General features: G+C 30.9%; 3 protein-coding genes across 4 annotated transcripts in view; 1 reads left to right on the plus strand and 2 right to left on the minus strand.

Annotated features, from left to right (window-relative positions):
• Positions 1–5,672, minus strand: part of C3g (C3G guanyl-nucleotide exchange factor) — a 36,745-nt gene extending 31,073 nt beyond the window's left edge. Inside the window, exon 1 of the mRNA XM_026628980.2 lies at positions 5,506–5,672. Within this exon, the coding sequence (XP_026484765.2) occupies positions 5,506–5,545 (40 nt within the window). The 5' untranslated portion in view covers positions 5,546–5,672. The remainder of the gene's footprint in view (positions 1–5,505) is intronic.
• Positions 5,673–6,048: 376 nt separating this feature from the next.
• LOC113392508 (parafibromin) lies at positions 6,049–13,671 on the plus strand. The gene is made up of 12 exons (XM_026628988.2): positions 6,049–6,397; positions 6,469–6,574; positions 6,646–6,765; positions 6,856–7,001; positions 7,098–7,323; positions 7,659–7,830; positions 7,904–8,035; positions 8,345–8,513; positions 9,473–9,590; positions 10,429–10,570; positions 10,807–10,948; positions 11,352–13,671. Exons 1-12 carry the CDS (start codon positions 6,267–6,269, stop codon positions 11,386–11,388), a joined length of 1,641 nt encoding a protein of 546 aa, XP_026484773.1. The 5' UTR covers positions 6,049–6,266; the 3' UTR covers positions 11,389–13,671.
• Positions 13,672–14,364: 693 nt separating this feature from the next.
• Positions 14,365–20,763, minus strand: part of LOC113392506 (b(0,+)-type amino acid transporter 1-like) — a 28,959-nt gene continuing 22,560 nt past the window's right edge. For both annotated transcript variants that reach the window (XM_026628984.2, XM_026628983.2), the window contains exons 7-13: positions 20,611–20,736; positions 20,154–20,301; positions 19,747–19,974; positions 18,266–18,362; positions 17,579–17,728; positions 16,818–16,986; positions 14,365–16,342 (exon numbers count right to left, since the gene is read on the minus strand). In XM_026628984.2, coding sequence (XP_026484769.1) covers positions 16,275–16,342; positions 16,818–16,986; positions 17,579–17,728; positions 18,266–18,362; positions 19,747–19,974; positions 20,154–20,301; positions 20,611–20,736 — 986 coding nt within the window. In that variant the 3' untranslated portion in view covers positions 14,365–16,274. The remainder of the gene's footprint in view (positions 16,343–16,817; positions 16,987–17,578; positions 17,729–18,265; positions 18,363–19,746; positions 19,975–20,153; positions 20,302–20,610; positions 20,737–20,763) is intronic.

Genomic DNA, 20,763 nt, shown 5'->3' on the forward strand with positions numbered 1-20,763 from the left:
TTACTACTCGCGTTTGATATCGATAACTTGAAGATAATTAGAAACTAGATTTAAAGGACTCGTTTTGCCATTCACTTTCGTTAGTAAATACGACGATCGACGACGGTGCTTTTGCTACCGATGGAGTCAAGTAAAGTAATCAAGCACCTGTCGCAATAAGTCTATAAATCAAGATCCACGCGTGAGTACATCGTAACATGCAAACAAACGTTTGTGTAAACAGTTCCATGTGAATAGCTTAAGGTAATTGAGGAAATAACGACTTGTACGGAGTACGAATTGGTTCCCTATAACGGATCTTCGGAATAGAACTTTATGGCATTCGAATAGCCCGAACGGCACGTCGGGTCATTGTAAATGATTACTTGTAACTTAGGATTCTGAACATATTATACAAATGTCTTTTGTTTATTTAAACATTAAAATTTATTTGATTTTCACAAAAGGGCTTGACTAGTAATACATTATTCTCTCATCAAATATTCTATCAAAAATAATTAATACCTTAAATATCGAATATCCGCATTGAAAGACGAGACTATAGGTTAAAGAAGATTAAAGAAGGTTAAAAATAAAAGACTAAAGGTATCCTTTTCTTTTTGGTGAGAATATTTGGGGATTATTTCCCCAGTGCGTTGGTGGAAATACATGTATTAGATTTTCATTCGACACGCACTGATTTTCTTTGATATTTTCTTTCACCGACGACCATAAGATGAACTGTAAACACTTATTAAACAATTGAAAATTCAGTGGAGTTAGCCCAGATTTGAACCCGCAATCTTTGTTTATGATTTACGTGCACTCTAGTTTATTTCGGCTCTATAAAGCCAGTATATAAACACAACGGACATAAAATATCTGATCCCGTAGTTGACAGAGTCAATAGCTTTGCTAACTTTTTATTATCACTATAATATAATGAATGAAACATCATTTGCAAGTACAATTTCGGACATAGCTAATCATTTACTATCAAATACAGATGACTCATGTACCTGTACGTCTGCCTACTAAGGACGAGAGAGAAGATTTATAAATAATGAAACTTGAGTTAATACTCGTTAACTAATTAATTAATCGCGAACAAATAATAGATTTCACATAAGAAACGACATTGAAATTTTCAAAGTAGAAATATTCTAAGCAATCTTTATAATTGTTTTAATAAACAACATATTTTGTAACCTTGACTTAACGTTTTATGTAATGTTTTAATACACGTGGGAAAAATTGTAAAGGAACTCTGCGAAGAACACGAGGGTCACATGTGGTCATAGGTCGCCTATTTTTTTAAAGTAGTTTTTGTACGAAATTTGTCTTTTGCACGAATATAACATAGTATTTATCGTATGATATAAGTTTATTTTCTTGTATATAAACGATTAAATAAAGGCATATACAAAAGCATAACATCTAGTATAATACATTTTCACCAACGCCAAAAGTGTGAGCAAAAATTTAATCTCTATCAATTGTGTGTAAATAGTTTAAATTCCAGTTGCAGTCGGATAAAAAAGTTTATAATCGGTGTTCAGGTATTTATATACCGATATTCGAACTAAAAGCTTAGAATATAATAGCACGTTCAAACACTAAGGAAATGGAAGCTGGGCATTTGAACTCTTGTCGACAGACGAGGTCCCGTTACAGAGCCTTAGCAGATAGGCCAGAGCACGCTGAGCTAGAATCTACCTACATAATGAGTATTGTGCATATCGTAGTCATTACTTATATTGAACAATCCATACATACCTATTTAAATTACTATATATTTTGTAAGGTTTTTTATATCTATTTTATTAGGGTATTGCTACTTTTCTTAATTTCCGCAATTAGGCGTAACGGTTTTTAAGTGAAGACGGCATTACGATCAATTATTATAATCCAAAGGGTCAGCATCCTATGGCTTTTACATCGCGAACGGGCCTTATACCGTTGAGCCAGTAAGACAATATGATAATTACAAAGCTTGAATTTTTGAATATATAATAACACTTATATCAGAATAAATTAATAAATTTAATTAAAAATTATGTCATATTCTACAATAATGTTTCATTTCCTTTTAGGTCATATTTTTACATAATTTTACATAATAGCTAACCTACTACTACTTTTAAATCAATTGAAATAAGTATTTATTTCTAAAACGAATGCACAACAGTAATCGCATTGGTGTGGCGGGTAGAGTCGGCGAACATTTCTGTATATGATTTGCTAATGTTTTGTAGCGAAGTTCATATCAATAAGAAACGACTCGAAACGTAAATTAATGTCCTACGTCGCAGCGTTATAGTACAGAAAATCTACTTAAGCGTTGCTCATTGATAACGCAGCGGCAGATATTTTTGATCTTTCACATTGTTATTTTAATCGAATAAGGGTTTGTTATAATTTAATAAGTATGTGCGTTTGACATACTTTTTCAAGTAACAAAAATAAAATACTTCTATAAAGGACTGAATACCTATTATAATAATTATTACCTTAATAAGATCTGCCACATTAAATTCTCTTCTTATTCTCTATTAAATCTACATAAAAATTTTCCTCGCCATTTTCATATGTGATATTTATAAAAATATATCTTAGTTAATATTAATATCATTGATACACGAACTCTCACAAGAATATAGAAATAAATACATAAAAAATTATCTAAAAGTCATGCTACAAATTGTCGTAGAAGCTAAAAAATCAGGGCAAAAACGTAAAAACCTTTTGAAAAAACTAGCTTTAATCACGTTCAACATCCGCTCTCAATCTTTATTGATCGACTGTCTGTTACAATGTAGATGTAGATATAAAAAAAACCTTTCATATTTAATTAACATGAATACTGATGCTTTTACACTAGTTCATGAACATGAAATTTGTATATAACTTTGATATTCTCAAAACATCTGGGTCTAGAGTTTATTAAAATTTAAAGCCCGTTTATAGTAATTTATTGCAATGAATTGTAAAGTACATCGTTGTTTAGAACTCGACCTCTTTTCGAGGAAAGCTAAATATCTTGAACGGCATTATACGAGCTGTCGGGCGGGACCGGCACGACGGCGTGGCGGTTTCCAAGCGCTAACCGCAGGAATATTAATAAAATAAGTCGGACGAACTGCGGCACGAAGCGAGCTGAATAGCATACATAATATCGCGTCTCCAACCTCAGACAGTAGACGTCTAATTCTGATAGTTTATTCGAGAATAGTGCCGTTATACGCCGTGTATATAAAACCGTATAGACTTAGAATTGGTACTTTTTGTTTGAAAAGATTTAATGGTATCACTAATAATTATGTAATTATACACACAGAAGTAGAATATGAAAATTGTATAGAGTTAACTGTAAACTCTTTTCAAATATAAAGAAACAAAAATCATGTCGATCGATGTAACGACTTATATTCTATAGATCATTAAAATATACTTTTCTTTGTAGAAGAATAATTAATAAAGTGATATTTTCGAACAGTTCAAGTTATATTTAAACCTTCAAAACATAAGTTACTACGTTTTATATTTTATAAATAACAAATCGCAGTTTTAGTAAAAACATAGATGTCACCGCTTTTCACTTCACGGCTAATTTAAGTGTTCGGGGAACCACAAAGAAAAACTTTCACAAATGACTAGAAACTAAAATAACCCAATCGAATCCGGCAATGTATTGGCACACAAAATGCTCAGCCGTTTATTTACTACGTACTGTGAATCCATTACGATTCTACCAGCATTAGAATGCGAAAGTTTACGCTTTTTTATACCTGATTTATATTATTATAATGTTCTGATTAAGATACAATATATTGTTAGATATTCTTCATTTTCTCTATTAGTACTACTACATTTATGTAAATTGAATTGAATAAAGCAGTCGATTTTAGATTCTAGTTAGTAATTTATAGTAACTTTACTAATTTCAGTAGTCTTATATAGGTGCAGCTATAATTAATCAGACACAATTTGTGCATTATATTTTTGAAAACCAATGTACAATTATATTTTCGAAACAGCATTCAAAAACTAAATAATGATAAAAATGTTATATATTTGTTTGATTCTACACATTTTTGTTAAAAAATATACTGGAAATCATCAGAGTCATCAAAAATTTACTCTGAAAAACTTATCTAAGTCAAATTTCCTGATATGACTTAATACTGATCACTCACAGGTCATTTTGCCAGCGACCAATGACCACTAAGCTTAAAGTCAAATAACTTCTGACTGACTTTAATCTACATTTCTGAAACTGAAAGTACTAATTTGACATTAATTTATTATTTAACAAAAGGAATGATTCCTTTTGTTAAATAAAAAATGTTTCCTTCTCTAAACCTTAATTTAAAAAATACAGTTATCAATAACAAAACAATATTGTCAAATTTATTTATATTTTAAATTTAATACTGGTTCATTGTGACAATACTTTTTTAATATTAAAAAATAAAATTCCATACAAAATTGAATTTCAAATATCACCTAATTTAAAAAATAAATATGCTTTAAATTGTGTCTAATAAATTTTAAGATATACTTTAAATTACTGTGACACATCTATTTATAAACACAAAGATCATTACAACCTATACAAGGGTTAATAAACTTAAAAGCCGTTTTATATATTTAATAAAACTACTTACCCAACATTCAATTAATCAACAAAATATTTAACTAATAAAAAACAACATCTCTTTTTACGGATAGTGAATTTCTGGCCGTTCCACATTTTATAAAATAAATTATATATTATAAAAGTGGCATAATTAAAGAGTAAGCAAATATTTATTTATTTCACCTGCCTCAAGAAAAACTTTTGTAAATCATAATTTGGATCATAGTTTGAAATTTTAAGAAGGTATTATGATTATGAATGAAAGAAAGAATATTGTGTATATAATATAATAAAATGTTAGCATTTTTTTATTTACGCTGAATTATTGATTAATTTACATTTTACACTACTTACTACGAAAAATCGTATTATTTGTTGACAGAAATACTTTTTTTATTACAAGTATAAGAAATAGATATACATAAACATAAAATGTTTTATATAAATAATCATGAAGAACACTGCAACTGTTAGTTAAAGTAACATCATATAGTGTCTTTCTTGTTTACTAATAATAAAACTTTAGTAACATTTTTTTATGTAGAAACTTTATGCTTTCCTACATACAAAAGAAGAAACAAACCATGATTAGTTTAAATTTTCGTATTTATATAAGCTTAGTGCAAGAGAAAGAATTTTAGTTAGGTATTTAGAAACCAAACGGCGCATTAATTAATTAGTTAAGTAGTTGGTCTAATACGAAGTACCGGAGTATTTTTTATAAAATAAATCAACCAATAGCTAACTTAAAAATAAATCATTCAATAATAAACGTAGTAATACTAGTAACAAATCTAAAAATCTAAACTATTTATAAAGACAAAGTAAAATACTATTCAATTTTTGATACCTACTCATAGACGAGATGAAATTAATGCATAGCTTACCTTGTCCGCATTTCTCTGACTTAGGAGTCGAAGTCATCATGACTTTTTCTTTAATTTACAGTCATATTAACACAAATAATGTTGTTTTAGAGAGTTTAAATAAGTTTTAATAAATGCTAATAAAATAAGGATCGACCGGCAGCCATATTAGACACCATATTTTATTTTTATTCTGTCAAATTTTTGTTTATGCATAAGGTTCAGCATACATGGATGATCACCAAAAATTAGTCATATAAATTGGTTGTTGAAGTATTACAATAATAATAAGGTTTTGTTAATTTCAATTTTTTTTAAATATAGAAATTTTTGTATTAGAATACAAGTTCAATTATATTTGATTTAAAACAACAATAAACAAAATGCCTTTTATGACGGTACATTTAGATTATTTTTCATATTGAAATATTGATGTTGCAATAAGGATCCCATGCTGTTTTTCTTATATTTATTTTCACTTAAGCAAAATATGCAGAACCATGTTAATTCTAGTCAACTGTTATAATAGATATTGTCTGTCTGTTGTTATGTTTTATCTGTTGTTTTTTTATTTCATTTGACAGCTATAACTTGAACATGGAGTGTTTGACACGGTGCATGAATTGATTTAGTGTTTTATTTAGAAAAGTTATTCGTCGACTGTTTTCTACTCTCAAAGAATAATGCATTACATACAATAAATGTGTATGAATTATTAAATATTTTTAACAACTAAATATCGTTTGCAAAGTGCTCATTATCGCAAATAATACGACGTAATCATGGCGGATCCTTTAAGTTTACTTCGCCAGTATAATGTAAATAAAAAAGAAATTATTGAACGTGACAACCAAATTATTTTTGGTGAATTTTCATGGCCTAAAAATGTAAAGACTAATTACCTTAAGTGGGGGTGAGTAGAAATGTTTTATACTGCTTTTAAAATTAAAGAAAAAAAAACTAATTAAAAACATTTTCAAACAGATCTGGAAAAGAGGGAAGTGATAAAGAATATTATACTCTGGAATGTTTGTTGTTTATACTGAAAAATGTACTTTTGCCTCATCCAGTTTATGTAAAGCAAGCAGCTGTAAGTATTTTGAGATGAATTTTATAGTTTGTTGGTAATAAGTTTAGAATTTATATAATTTTGTATTTCAGGCCGCTAATATACCACCTGTACGGCGTCCTGATCGTAAGGAATTGCTTGCTTATCTAAATGGTGAGACAGCAACTTGTGCATCTATAGACAAAAGTGCACCTTTGGAAATATCAACACAGGTAGAGCATTTATCAATAAATGCGGCAAGAAACCCGTTTTTTTATATTAATTTGAATATTTATTGTTATTTGTAAAACCACATATTTAAGGTTAAACGGACTCATGATCATGATGGAGGTGAATCTGAAGCTAAGAAGCCTCGTATTGAGGAAACACATGTTCAGAAAGTACGAGAGCAGCTGGCAGCACGTCTTGATGCACCTAAAGAAGCTTCTGTTACAGTTGATAATATCAAGTAAAGTTTTAATCAATATAATACAGTGATCTTTGATATCGAGTTATATTTAAGTCAAAGTACATAATTTCATATCAACAATAATTGATTTTAAAGGTCCTTATCGGAGGCTATGTCTGTGGAGAAAATTGCTGCCATCAAAGCCAAGCGTTTAGCTAAAAAAAGGACAACCATTAAGAGCAATGATTATTCAGATACTCTTGGTGTTGTGGGATCCGATCTCAGAGCCATCCTTGACTATGATGTTGACCTTACTAAAGATATTATTAGTCGAGAGAGGCAATGGAGGACCAGAACTACAGTATTACAAAGTAATGGGAAGGTGAGTATGTAGTAGTAGAGATGTGTCTTTTCCTTATAAATGCCTAAGTGTATACTTTGTTATGAATATTTATGTTTCAATTAAAACTATGTAATAATTGTAATATTTGTAAGTTAAAATATGTATTTAATGTGATAAAAATGTAATTAACTGGCAATCAATATTAGCGAAAATAATAAAACTAAATAAAACTTCTATATAATTGAATTTCTGATTTCAATTCCAATTTGATTCTATTTGTTATAAGAGGCATTTCTATCAATAGTATGTACCAAGATTACTTTTATCCATTGTAAATTATGGCAATATTAAAACTCGTATTATTAAATTTTCAGACTTTTGCGAAAAGTATTTTAGCTCTTCTCGGTAGTATAAGAGCAAGGGAAGAGGGAAGGCCAGGAGCACCCAGGCCGCAACCAGTAGTCATGCCTCCACCGACAGCCATACCTGCACAGCAAACTCAGTATAACAGATACGATCAGGAAAGATTTATCAGACAGAAAGAAGGTTAGTTGAAACAGAAACAGCTTGTGAGTGAAAAAAAATCTTTCCTTATTATAATTATTACTATACATTTCAGAAACGGAGGGTTTCAAAATTGATACTATGGGGACATATCATGGTATGACCCTAAAGTCAGTGACAGAAGGTCCAAGTGTGCCAGCACCAGCTCGTGCTCCACAAACACCAAACCATCCAAGACAAATGCCACGTAAGTTATTCTTTTTACTTTCTAGGCTTTGATATCTCATAAAAGTAAAAACAAACTGTAATTTTTTAAATAAACAAAAGCTTTGCTTATTAACTACAATTTTAAAATGTGATAATAGTTACGATTTCATATTTTAATTTTTAAAGTTTTAAAATAAATAAATAATCTCTATAGTCTATGGAAATTCTAAAATATAGGCTAAAAATTAGATAAGTACTAGCCAAACCACTAAGATGTTTTTATTTGATATGTATGTCAACATGTTGAAGAACCTAAGGATATAAGAATGACATTTATAATGTTCCACAGAGAGCGGCGCGGCGGGCGGCACCCCGCGACGGGAGCTGCTGCCGGTGACGGCGGCGCGCCCCCCCGCGGGCGGCAAGCGGCCCTCGCGCACGCCCATCATCATCATCCCCGCCGCCGCCACCTCGCTCATCACCATGTACAACGTCAAGGACATGCTCCAGGAGCTCAAGTGTGTAACGTCTATTTTATTTTTATTACGATATGCAGGAAATGTATGCATCTCCATATACCTAAACTTTAATAACCTAAATTGTTAACTCTACGGGCTTCGCTTACGTAATTAATTATGAAGTAATTCTACATATACTTATGGGTCTCGTGAACGACTATTAAATTCCGAAAAAAGTGCATCATTTGTCATTGTAGTGTCTATAAATGACATAGACAGACTGATATAGTTGATAATATTATAAATACATTAATTTTAAAAATCCCTCAGAATTATGAAAACCAATAAACTGTATGAAGAACCTTTACTAAACTATTGTGAATTAACTTTTGTTTACATTTTATTTACTGATATGGAACATACTGTTGCTACTCACTGTATGTGACGTACGAAACATGATAAGTGCATAGTTTGAACTCGCAATTCATTGTTGATGCAAACAAATAAATAAATTTCAAGTATCTGTGTCTGTCTGTGATTTTAAAATAACTAATTTACAAAAGTCAGGACTAATTTTTATATTTTGTCTATGTGTCCAGTGCGATACGTCTTGCTACTTGTGAATCATGTTATTTTTAATTAAAATAGAAACAAATGGTTTATTTATAATAATTATTAACGTTATATTATAAATATTTATTATTTTAATAACAACAGTCTCAGTAATCCAGTTAACCCAGATGTTAATAGGAAAAATCAACTAGAATGTCATGCTTTTCAAACATGTTTTGTTCAAACATGTTTGTTGTCTTTCTCTATTCTATTCATATATTATGTGAAATTGTAAGTAAGGTTATAGCTGATTTTACCGAAAAAAAAATTGTTTAATTCAGTGACACCGACTGGGTTTAGTCCCAGCTATTTCAGTTTAGCAGAATCAAACCGTGCTCTCCTTTCATCTAAATTTAAAACTGTATTGCTAAACTTCAAGAAGTAAATATATAGTAATCATTTAACAGATTTGTACCAGTTGAGCAGAAGAAAGCAGAAGGGTCAGTTCGAGAAAATGAAGTATTATTACAAAGAAGGAAAGGTCCCACCGGTGATCAAGTACCTAATAATGCGACTACGATAACGGTTTGTAAAACAATTATTTGGTTATTAAATTCTAATTTCATTACCCCAATGTGGGGGGCCACATTGGAAATGTATCCGTATTGTCTCTACGGGTGACAGGCGGGATGCGTCATTTCATGCAACGCGGCATGATTGTACAGTAGGTAATTGTGTGTAAATGTAAATAATTATCAAGCAAATATATAACGACAAATCTATATTCATAAATGTTTATTTGCATAACTTGTATTTATGAAAAGTTATCACAAAAAATAAAAAAGTTGGACGTTGTATGCGGATGAATACTTATTTTTAGTGTTTTCTGTTGAACGCGACTACGGATTTTGTTTGTAATTAAATAATAAAAAAAAATTAACATAATATATAAAACATGCTGTAAATATCCCTTGTTGGGCAAAAGCTTACTTCTCGAGAGGGTTTATGAGGTAAATATTCATCCGTCACATACCATGTACAGGTCTCCTCGAGGTGTTTTCCTTCACCGCAGAACATGAGATGAATTAAATGATACATACACAAATATATTTTATCTTAGCACTGAGCTAACCGTGGCTAGAACACATGTACACAACACTTAGTGTATAGTGTTTACTAAAAGTAAAAAATAATCATGTAAAGACTGAATGAACTAGCAGAGAGCTGTTTTAATATTTGTGAATGTTATTTTTGTATGTTAAATACGAAGTATAATACATAGATAGAACACCAAATTTATAACAAAAAATCAAAAAGTTTTATAATAAAAAATATTCAAAATGGGGAATTGAATATGGTCACCGAGGCCGTTATATGTACGAACTTATACCGACTTGTTTTTATATCTTATTAACCCATATAGGTACCTTATCGAGTAGTAGACAACCCTGCGAGGTTATCTGCTGCCGAATGGGATAGAGTGGTCGCTGTATTCGTCCAAGGCCCGGCCTGGCAGTTCAAAGGGTGGCCCTGGGATGGAAACCCTGTTCAGATCTTTGCTAATAGTAAGTTTTAAGTATGCCTTTTATATTGAAAAAAATTGATTTACCGATCAGCTGATGAGCCTTCAGTGGTAGTTGCTCGTCCGTTTCTCATTAATTGCAAATGTATTGACAATAAATATTAGTTTGGGATGTTTAGACTTTACAATGTTCTGGAATAGTTCTTGTAATGATAAGCTTAACGAAGCAATGCTGCACCGGTTCAGCTTAACGGTTTACGGCACATTTCCACTCGGCAGTATGCGCGTTCCACCTGAAGTTCGACGAGATGAAGCTGGACGCGAACGTGGCGCGCTGGGCGGTGACGGTGCTGAACCTCAGCCGCACCAAGCGGCATCTCGACCGCGCCGCCCTACTCGCCTTCTGGGAGACGCTCGACAAGTGCGTATTCTACACCAAACACGATTAATATCCATTGAAAAAAACGATATTCAATATAAGTAACGGATAAAAATGCCCTGTGGTTGCCGCCTCATCTCAACCTGTAGGTGCTTAAGACAAATAAGATTTTTGTCAAAATGAATAGTACCTTAGTACTTACTAACCTTAAAACAAGACTGTAGATTTATTTGAAAAAGTTACTTAGATTTTTGCAGAGACTATAGTTGATTAAAATACCATTTACGACATCAGCTCAAAATATGTTTCGGAAGACTCAGGATCCATTTGCATGACTCCATCTAATTATTGCACAATATGAGTACCTATATTTTATATTATAATACCTAGTGACGGTGAATGCTACTAATTTAATTTGTTAAAAATATTATATCTTTTGTTTCAGACACATGATGAAGAATAAACCGCACCTTAGGTTTTAAGTTTGTTTTAGAGTTATAAAATTTTATCCTATAGACTATTATACCGTGTGAATATCCAGAAGCCTTAAACGCAATTAAAATCTAAGTCAATCGTACCGTTTAAAGAATATTTTGGTGATATTTCATCGTAGCTTTATAATACAATTATATATTTTCCTTTTCCATACATTATATTTATTGTCTTTTATTATGATGAAATTTTAATTTATCTGAAATGCAAAAATTATCGAGATATGAGGTCGGTTATGATCAATGAATAAAGTTATTCAGTTGTATAAAAAAGGGATTTAATTATGTAAAAGTATATAACGATTACGACTCATTGTATGATGAAATATAATATGTCACTAAGTTCTAATAACTGTTGGGTTATCTTGTTATGGATATAGTGTAAAATATTTTACCACCTAGTATGATTTGTTTAAAGTTACATTATATTATATCAATAATAGTTTGTGCACTTATTTTAAAAATACTGCAATTTAAACTTTGAAATATATTTCTTATACAAACATAGCCCACGTTGTGTATACACTATTGACCTAGATCTACTCACATGAAATAGCTCAAGGTCTCTGCAATCTAAATATAAAACAGAAATAAAAAATAACTTCAATAAAAAGTGAACAATTTTACGTGAATGTTACACAAAAATGAGGTATGACCGAGATTAATGGACCGATCTTGATGTAATGCTTTGAATTCGAAAAACTTCTTCAGAAAGTAATGGTAATAGTTTTAAACAGTTATGACATTCAGAACAGCCAAGAATACAGATTCGAAGTTTTTAACTTTGGTACAAGCCAATGATATTTTCTTTTTAGACATTTTATGTTCTCTTCTTTTAATTAATATTGTTTATATATACAAACTACATATTTTTATATATATATAAAAATATGGGGAATTTAAATAATGAAAATATTCTATACAAAATCTAAAAACAAAATTATAAAAATTGTGGACATATAAAAAACTATTGGGTTAAAAATTAATGAATTAAAATATTAATAATACACTATGAGACCATTATGCAACATTTATATTTGAAATGTAATGTTTTCATTATTAACATTTTGCAGGATCCTTGTTGATTATAGCTTCGTTTATTTTTCAAACATTTGAAATTATTTATTTTTTGATTGTATTATGTGTTTATTGTGTTGTAAGATTGAATGCGAATAAATGAAAGAGATACTTATACTCACCTTATGATAATTATGTACATTAAATTTCCTTTAATTCTAATATAACTGTATTATATTTATGGTACACGAACCACTGTCTTCTACTTTCGAATCTCAAATTACTGGTGACAGAAAGAGTCAATTTGGTGACTGTAACTATTTACATTTTCTTAATAGAACCATATGTAAATATATTTCCATATTTAAAATACAAGTGCCATTAGGAACTATAAGCTTTTATTCATTTGATTATTTGAACCCAATTAAGGTCTCAATAAATGTTTATAAATATTAAAGTGATTGTATGAAGAATAGATGTTGTCGTTATATATGTAGAATAGTATCAGTCTATGAACCTGTTATAAATTTCATAAATATAAAACGCTCCATTCAAACTTTTATGTTTACACTCTTATTAATATCCTTTTTAAGATGATATTGAGTAATAGGTTTAACTTACGATTGTATTCTTGATTCAATGTTGCTATTTTATTAATATATTTAGAGTATTTTAAATAAAAAAAAAACTAAGCTAACCAATTTTATATTATACATACATACATAATTTTAACTAATATAATATAGTCATCTAAATTTCAGCTGGCAACAATTATCGGAGATGGCTAGTGGCCTTGACAATAATTGGTATTCGGACATTCGAGGCCGCTTTTAATAAACTCTGATCGAATAAATTACGTTTCAATTATAATTTTCGGATAGATATTGGTTGTGACCACGTGTCCATCGTCTCACGTGTTACTTGGTTAGATAAATAGTTGTACTTTAATACTTAAATAGGTATAAATAACTTGCAATAGTCACTTTTGTGTTAGTAATTATTTAAACTCAAGCTTATACAGATTATATATATCTTTTTTTTAATTATAAAATATAAAGATTATTTAGTTTTCTAATAATAAAAGACAATAAAACGGAGTTTTTTTTATTTCATTATGTGCCTCGTCTTGTTTGTAATGGCATATAATTATTTTAGATTTCTTCATATATAAAGCCAAAATATTTTTTAAATGATATGGAAATGTTCAAAGATCTGTGATCTTTGTTTATTGACAACAATAAATTGTTGAATATTTGACTTTTGTGTTTTATTTCGATATTCCACACCATACACACAACTGAATTCAAACACCAACAAGACTACAACTTCAAGTCGCAGACGTGTGGTTTCACAAGTGAATTTTTAGGTCCAGTTTTATTTTTAACATACATAAATGTTGTCCCATTCTTAACCCATTTTACGGTAATAGTATTGTTTGCCGATACATCGTTATTGAATGATGTATGAAACAATCATACATATATTCGTCTTGTATATATACATTTTCTTAGAATAAATAATACCAAATCTTTTTAAGAAATACTGTAAATTCTAAACTCCATCCTCCAGAATTATCGACTTATACTACCATATATAGGCTGAGCGCCACAACGCTTAATCAACGATAATCAGTTTTAAAAAGACGCGTTGATCTGTCGATTAATACATTTTGATTATTTTCACATGATATCATATTATTTAGTTTATTACTTAGTGGTTACAATTCAGGTAAAGAAACTATTCATTCATGAACCGTTTATACTATTTACAAGGATAGAGTTTATTGCCGTTTTCCTCCGATTATAAATTAAAAGTTAGTTGATCAGAAGGGGTCTGGGTACTGACAAAATTAACGTACGGACTAGTTTTTTTTTTTCACAGCTTACTTTTATTTTATGCTAACAAATTTACATTACAACTTAGAATATTATATAAAAATAAAACATCGGATTCAGTTTTAATTTGTCTTTATTTAAAATTTCATTTAATTCAATGGTAGTGTATAACAATAAATAAATCTGTCCTTTATTAAGAGATAAGTACATAGGTTATTTCATGTATGTATAGGTATTTGATATTTTATCTGTACACAAAATAAAACCATCAGTTTTACCCATAACAGTATATCACATCGTTAGGTGTGTACTCGTGTGCCCAAGTTCTTACAAGTAACATATATATAGACAGTAATTGATATACGTAGACGCTACACAATTAGATCGTTAAAAATGGGGCAATTTATAGGATTTTAAGCTTCGCGGGTTATCTAATGGGCTTTTAAACGCTACTATTTTTATACTGAACATTAGACATCTACGAATAGAATTGCTTGAAAAGACGAACACTGCTTATGAAAATATTAATATTTTATTTTCATTGTAACAAGTACAGTTGAACGATTATTTGTAATAAAAATGTTATAATTGCATGATTTCTGAACTAAAACCTATCAAAAATATTCCTTAAAATAAATATAGATTGAAAAAGAAAACAGCGGTCACAGCTTAGTGTTGCCCCGATAAGGAATGATAAGACCAATTTTTACCGGTCGCAAAGTTCGGCCGTGACTCGCAGAAATATTAGTCAAAAACCACACTTTAGTCTTTAAATTTGGGATAGAATAACGCTGGCTTTATATAATATTCTTTTTTCAAAAATGTAACTTTTTTGAACTACCTATTTAATATAATAATAATCCTTAATTCACTTTATCGTACAAGTCGTAATGAACGTTTTTTTTTCTGACTGCTAGCCGATAATCTTTTTATTCAAAATGTAATTAAAATAAGGTTTTTTAAATTGCGTTACCGATTGTATTGTAACACAACAGATAAAAAAAAGTTTAATTAAAAATATCATATTTCGCTATCTATCCCTTGTAAGTTAAAATATATTGCAAAAGAGAACAATAAATTTAAGTAAACACAACATTACTTATTCTTATAAAAACTAAGGTTATCTACGAATGAGATGATTACTATAGACTATGAGTTTAGCACAATCACTCATAGTGATGCGAAAGGGGCTTTGAGCCTAGAGATTTGCCACACCTTCACAAACGTTAAACGTTTTCTATCTTTACTTACTTTTATGTAATAAAAAAAATAAACGCGCGAAAACATTTCTGTATTTGGATTAATTTTATTTTCTTCATATTTTTGGCAGAAAGCAGAGTTTTCATCGTCATAACTGAATGCGATGATTTAAAAGTTTATTTATACAATTTGGTATTAATAATAATAATAATATTAGTTGTCGTCTAAAAAAAAAACAATAATGATTTAGCAATATTAAAAAAAATTCAGTTCCTTTAAAAATATTTGTACTAGAAACATCGACCTGGCGAAATCTCTTCACAAATGCCCGTAGGAATGATTCGTGCAAACTAATGAAATGAGAAATGTTGTCTTAACTAAACAAAGATAAAAGTCGAATGAACTTACAATAGAAATAAGGGAGAACTATATTTAATAAGTCAAGTGACTATTTTGTAAACAAGTAAAAAAAAAGATCTCGCAGCATTCAAAGATCTGTTTGAAGTAAATAAAAAATACAAAAACAACGACGATATAAAATTTTCAATGTTAATAATATAATATTTTTTGTAGATATTTATTTTTTAAGGTATAATAAGGAACCTGTTATATCAGTCAAAAAATAATTAATTTTATGAAACACTGAACTGGCCGAACGTATCATAAATAATTATAGATTCCTTGCAAATTTGATTGCTTGTCATTTGTTATACCGTACAACTTTCAATTTAATGGCCGAATCATAAATACGATTTCGAAAAGACAACAATAGCCAAAAAATTGTTTGAAAATTTTAAAAAATGCCTTTTATAGTCCAGCGCGGACTTAGTATTCGAAAGTTGTCGACGTCGGCACCACCTCCAGCACCATTTGCAGAAAAACTGTTATCTTATCTGAAAAAAGGCAATAATTTTATTATTAGCTTATTGATTTAAGTTACACAAATGGACTTATAAAGTATACCAAATAATTATTATAATACCTACGGCACGGTGTCTACAGTACTTATATTACTTTCGATAAAATACAACAATAATATAAATAATGAATATTAAAATGATTACTCTTCCCTCAATCGAGTAAATGCCCCACTGCTAGGAAACGGTCACCTCTCCTCGTAAGAAGACGCCTTAGAGTTTATTTCACTACGCTGCCACAGTACGGGTTAGTGGATATTACATGTATTAGAATTTTCTACGACTCATCGAAGCTTCCCCACGATGTTTTGCAACTGTTAACATGATGTAGCTCATCATAAACAAGCGTACGAATGGTGCGTACCCGAATTTGATCGCAAAATCATCGATTGAGCATTCTATTCGCTGGGCTGACTCGGCTCAAACAAATGCTGCTGATATGTATACGTACCCATAAACGGTAACGAATATCCCCACTTGACAAACGGCAAGTACACCAGCAGACCGCCGAGGATGAACCCGCCGGCGTACAGATACTCCCACTGCGGCTTGTCTATGATGGGCGCCACGACGAGGTAGGCCGACACTATGAGCACTACGTATGGGATTATTATCGGCACCTGAAATTATACACAAATTGTATATCATTTATTTATGGCGCTTTCATTCGGGCTCACAGTAAACAGATCGATGGTATTTGAAACATATTTTGAAAAATCTTCGACAAATATAAAGTTAGTGAAATATTAAAATTCGATTTATTCCATATAACTCAATAAATATTATTTTAAAGTTAATTTCAATGTTATGGCTGATATCAAACTAAAATTTAACGATTTTATATTATTAGCTCCAAACACCCGTTATCAAAATCACCTTTAATTGTTTGGCTCTAACATCAGTGGAAGGACCACGTGTACGGCAAACAATCACCTTCACAGATATTTGCAATATTTCTTTGGCGGTTTTATTATCTCGGTGTGCACTGATGGAGTTAAGCATAATTTCATTAAATGACGTAATAGAGTGCCACAATTTATTTCAACACATGTACGTTTCTTGGTAATGTTCTTCATCCCGAGAGTAAATGAACTATATTACCACAAGCATAATCAATTCTATATTCATTATTATAAACACATCTACCAGCAATGGTCATGTTGAGTTTTATGTTTTACGCTATTTTAAAATATAAATTATACTTTGGCATACCTTATAAGGTCTGGGCGCATTGGGCTTAGTATATCTCATGACGATCAAAGCAAGCATGGCTCCCCCGTAGAAGATCCAGGCAGTGAACGAGAAGAAATCGATCAGCGAGTCTATCGTCCCGTACAGCACCATCGCTACCGCTATTAGGGACTAGAATACAAGAACTTTATCAATAAAACGTAACGATTTTTCTTCTGAACGCTACAGAGGCATGTTAAGAAGGTATCATTAATGAAAATAACGCTGAAAGATTTCTTGTCTCCTTTATTGAGCATCAAAATACTTCAAGGCTAATTTGTGAATAAGCTTCAAGGTCACAAGCTTCACTACTCGGCTATATAAGAGAGTAATTTAAAGTTTAATTAAAAACACCTCACAGTAGAGCAGATTACAATAAAGAAAAGGAGTGCCAACAAGTTTTAGATTAGTAAGGTTTTCATTACGGGTAAAATTTCGTATTACATTGAAACCAATTTCGTAGCGGAAGTGATAAGAATAACAATAAACATCATAATAACATAAATTTGCATTAACTACTATTTCAACTAAAATGTCAAAATAATACATAAAAAAAAATCATTCTTACAATAGTTTATATATTTGTTGAGTATTATATATTTATAAACAAATAAAGTTTAAATGCCTAAATATTCAAAAGAAATCGGCCCAGCCCGGTTCTAGACTTACATGGAATATCAGCCCCGGTGCCGGTGTAAAACGTCGCACGTGCACATACGAAAGAATATCCAGCAAGTGTCCCTCCCGAGAGGCCGCAAAACACAATCTGTTAACAGAAAGCATATATTATTAATAACTATTCCGGTTCCCCTTTCGTTATTTATCAGGGAAAGCTCGACGATTTTTATCGTCATGGGCTGTAAAGAAATTTCTCATAACTAAAAAGAAACGTATAAGGAAATTCAGCCAAATAAACATTTATGTCTTTATTTTTCTTTCTTTCAAATAATTGCTGTTCCTCGTCAATAAAGCGTTGTGTCGAGCATTCGACATTAAATTTAAGAGTTCAAAGCAAACACGGATAAAACGGAATATTTAATAACATATCTTATCTTTAATCATACGATAAATTTACCAGAAAATATAGTATTTTAAATTTTAAATTATATTTTATTAATTAATTTATTCATATATATATATTTAAATGATATGTTAACTTTTGAATAGCATTAAAAAATTATCAATTATCAGAATGAAAGAAATCGCAGTGTTCATATACTGTCTATAAATACAGATATTCATTAAAGTTTATATGTAATATATATAATTATTATGTACTAATGAATCTATTCCAATCGAAGAAGATAAACATTTTTTCATATTCCAGAACAATAAATAGATTTATATATTCCATGCCATTTGCTTATAGGTCAGCTACATTATGCACTAAACGTAATTTTTGAGTAATATTATATCTTCAAATATAATACAACTCCACATGTAGTTGGAAAAGAGTTTGTTCTATATATTTATTTTAGCCGCTATTCTCAAGAGTACACACCTACATACATACCAGACACTTGAAGTTGAAACATTTCAAGTACAAAGAAAAACATTTAATTGTGAAGGTATTTTACTGCAGACCGATAACGGCCACGGTGGTTATTCTCAACGAAGACGAGCCAGTCCCTTAAGAGATATATCGTAGCCACAAGTTCCAAACATGAGTGAAATTTCTATTTCCTCTTTCTGACAGACTGACGGGTCGGAAATCCGATACGACCGGAGCGAACAGACGCAGAATCAACACACCAGTTCACACCCGAGTTTGTAACGATGACAACTTTTCAACTTTGAGCTGCTGAGGAAAACCCAATAACTTTTATTGGTCCTACCCGGATGATGTATTTGATAAATTAGCCGTTTGATATGTTAGCAGTAATCGCATATTAACTACTTCATAAACATATATGTAAGTGTATTATTATCACTATTAAGCTATAATTTAACATATTATTCATTAAATACGAAATTATTATTATAAAAATCTCCGACTTAGACTCTTCGCAAACATTACTGCTACGCCTTGCGTACTATCAAAGTACATATTATAATAGAATCACAGACAATGAGATTAATAAATATATACATTTTTTTTAAGTTTGGTCTAAATTTAATTAATTTTGATAATTTTTTAAGGAATAACTAACCTCCCCGCAACGAATAGCGTTCCATTAGCTGATCCGAAGGTAGAGATGGTGACGGCGAGCGGCATGAGCCAGGCGAGAGGACCCAGCAGTCGGTTTCCGAACGTGACCGCCACAGCCTCACTGTCGGCCATCTCGCTGACCGACATGACGGCCAAGTACGACACGTTCACCAACGCGTAGCAAAGTGTCACCAGCGGGATACCGATTATGATGCTCAGTGGGAGGTTCCTATAATTGAAAAGAGAGGTCAGTTTTGCAATAAAGCTAGGTAACATTTAAATTAATATAGTTCAAGTAAAATAAATCCATCTCCAATCTCATTAATATCCCATATCGGTCCTGTACCCCGTTGTACAAATCTAAATGAAACGTACGCTAATTATATCATAAAATGTAAATATACTTACTTGGATGGGTTTTTAATTTCCTCTGTGACATAGTTAAGGTTATTCCATCCGTCGTAGGCCCACAGACCCGTGTAGAAGGCCGTGGCGATGTTGCCCAGAGTCGCCGTGCTACTGGCGAAGTTGGGCTCCTGTAAATGTCGCGTATTACCTGCACCATACGGACACAACCTCCTGTCAGTCTATTCCCAAATATATTTAACCTTTATGATTAGATATCGATGAATCGAACCGTGATTATGACAATAATCGAATGAATAAAACTAATGAAAGCAATAACGTTACGAATTTAGAATTTCGGTGATTGTAATGACGAAATAATTATTAATTATGAAATACACTGTTAGTCAAATCGATAATTATGTCAACTCATAGCTTAACTCATAGCTCAATGGATGTTTAACTAATATAATGTGATTTGTGAATGTGTTTTAGTGAAATGTTTGTGTGTTTTTATTACCTAATATTAATTTGTACGCTCCTCCGCAGACGATTATTGCAATCGCCACCAATTTTGCCGCAGTGAAGATGTTTTGGACTTTCGTCGCCAAGTTCACACTGTAGCAGTTGACCGCCAGAATCATTACTAGAAATACATAAAGTATAATTAATT

The sequence above is a fragment of the Vanessa tameamea genome, chromosome 5, assembly GCF_037043105.1.
Source record: "Vanessa tameamea isolate UH-Manoa-2023 chromosome 5, ilVanTame1 primary haplotype, whole genome shotgun sequence".
NCBI classification, from domain to species: domain Eukaryota; kingdom Metazoa; phylum Arthropoda; class Insecta; order Lepidoptera; family Nymphalidae; genus Vanessa; species Vanessa tameamea.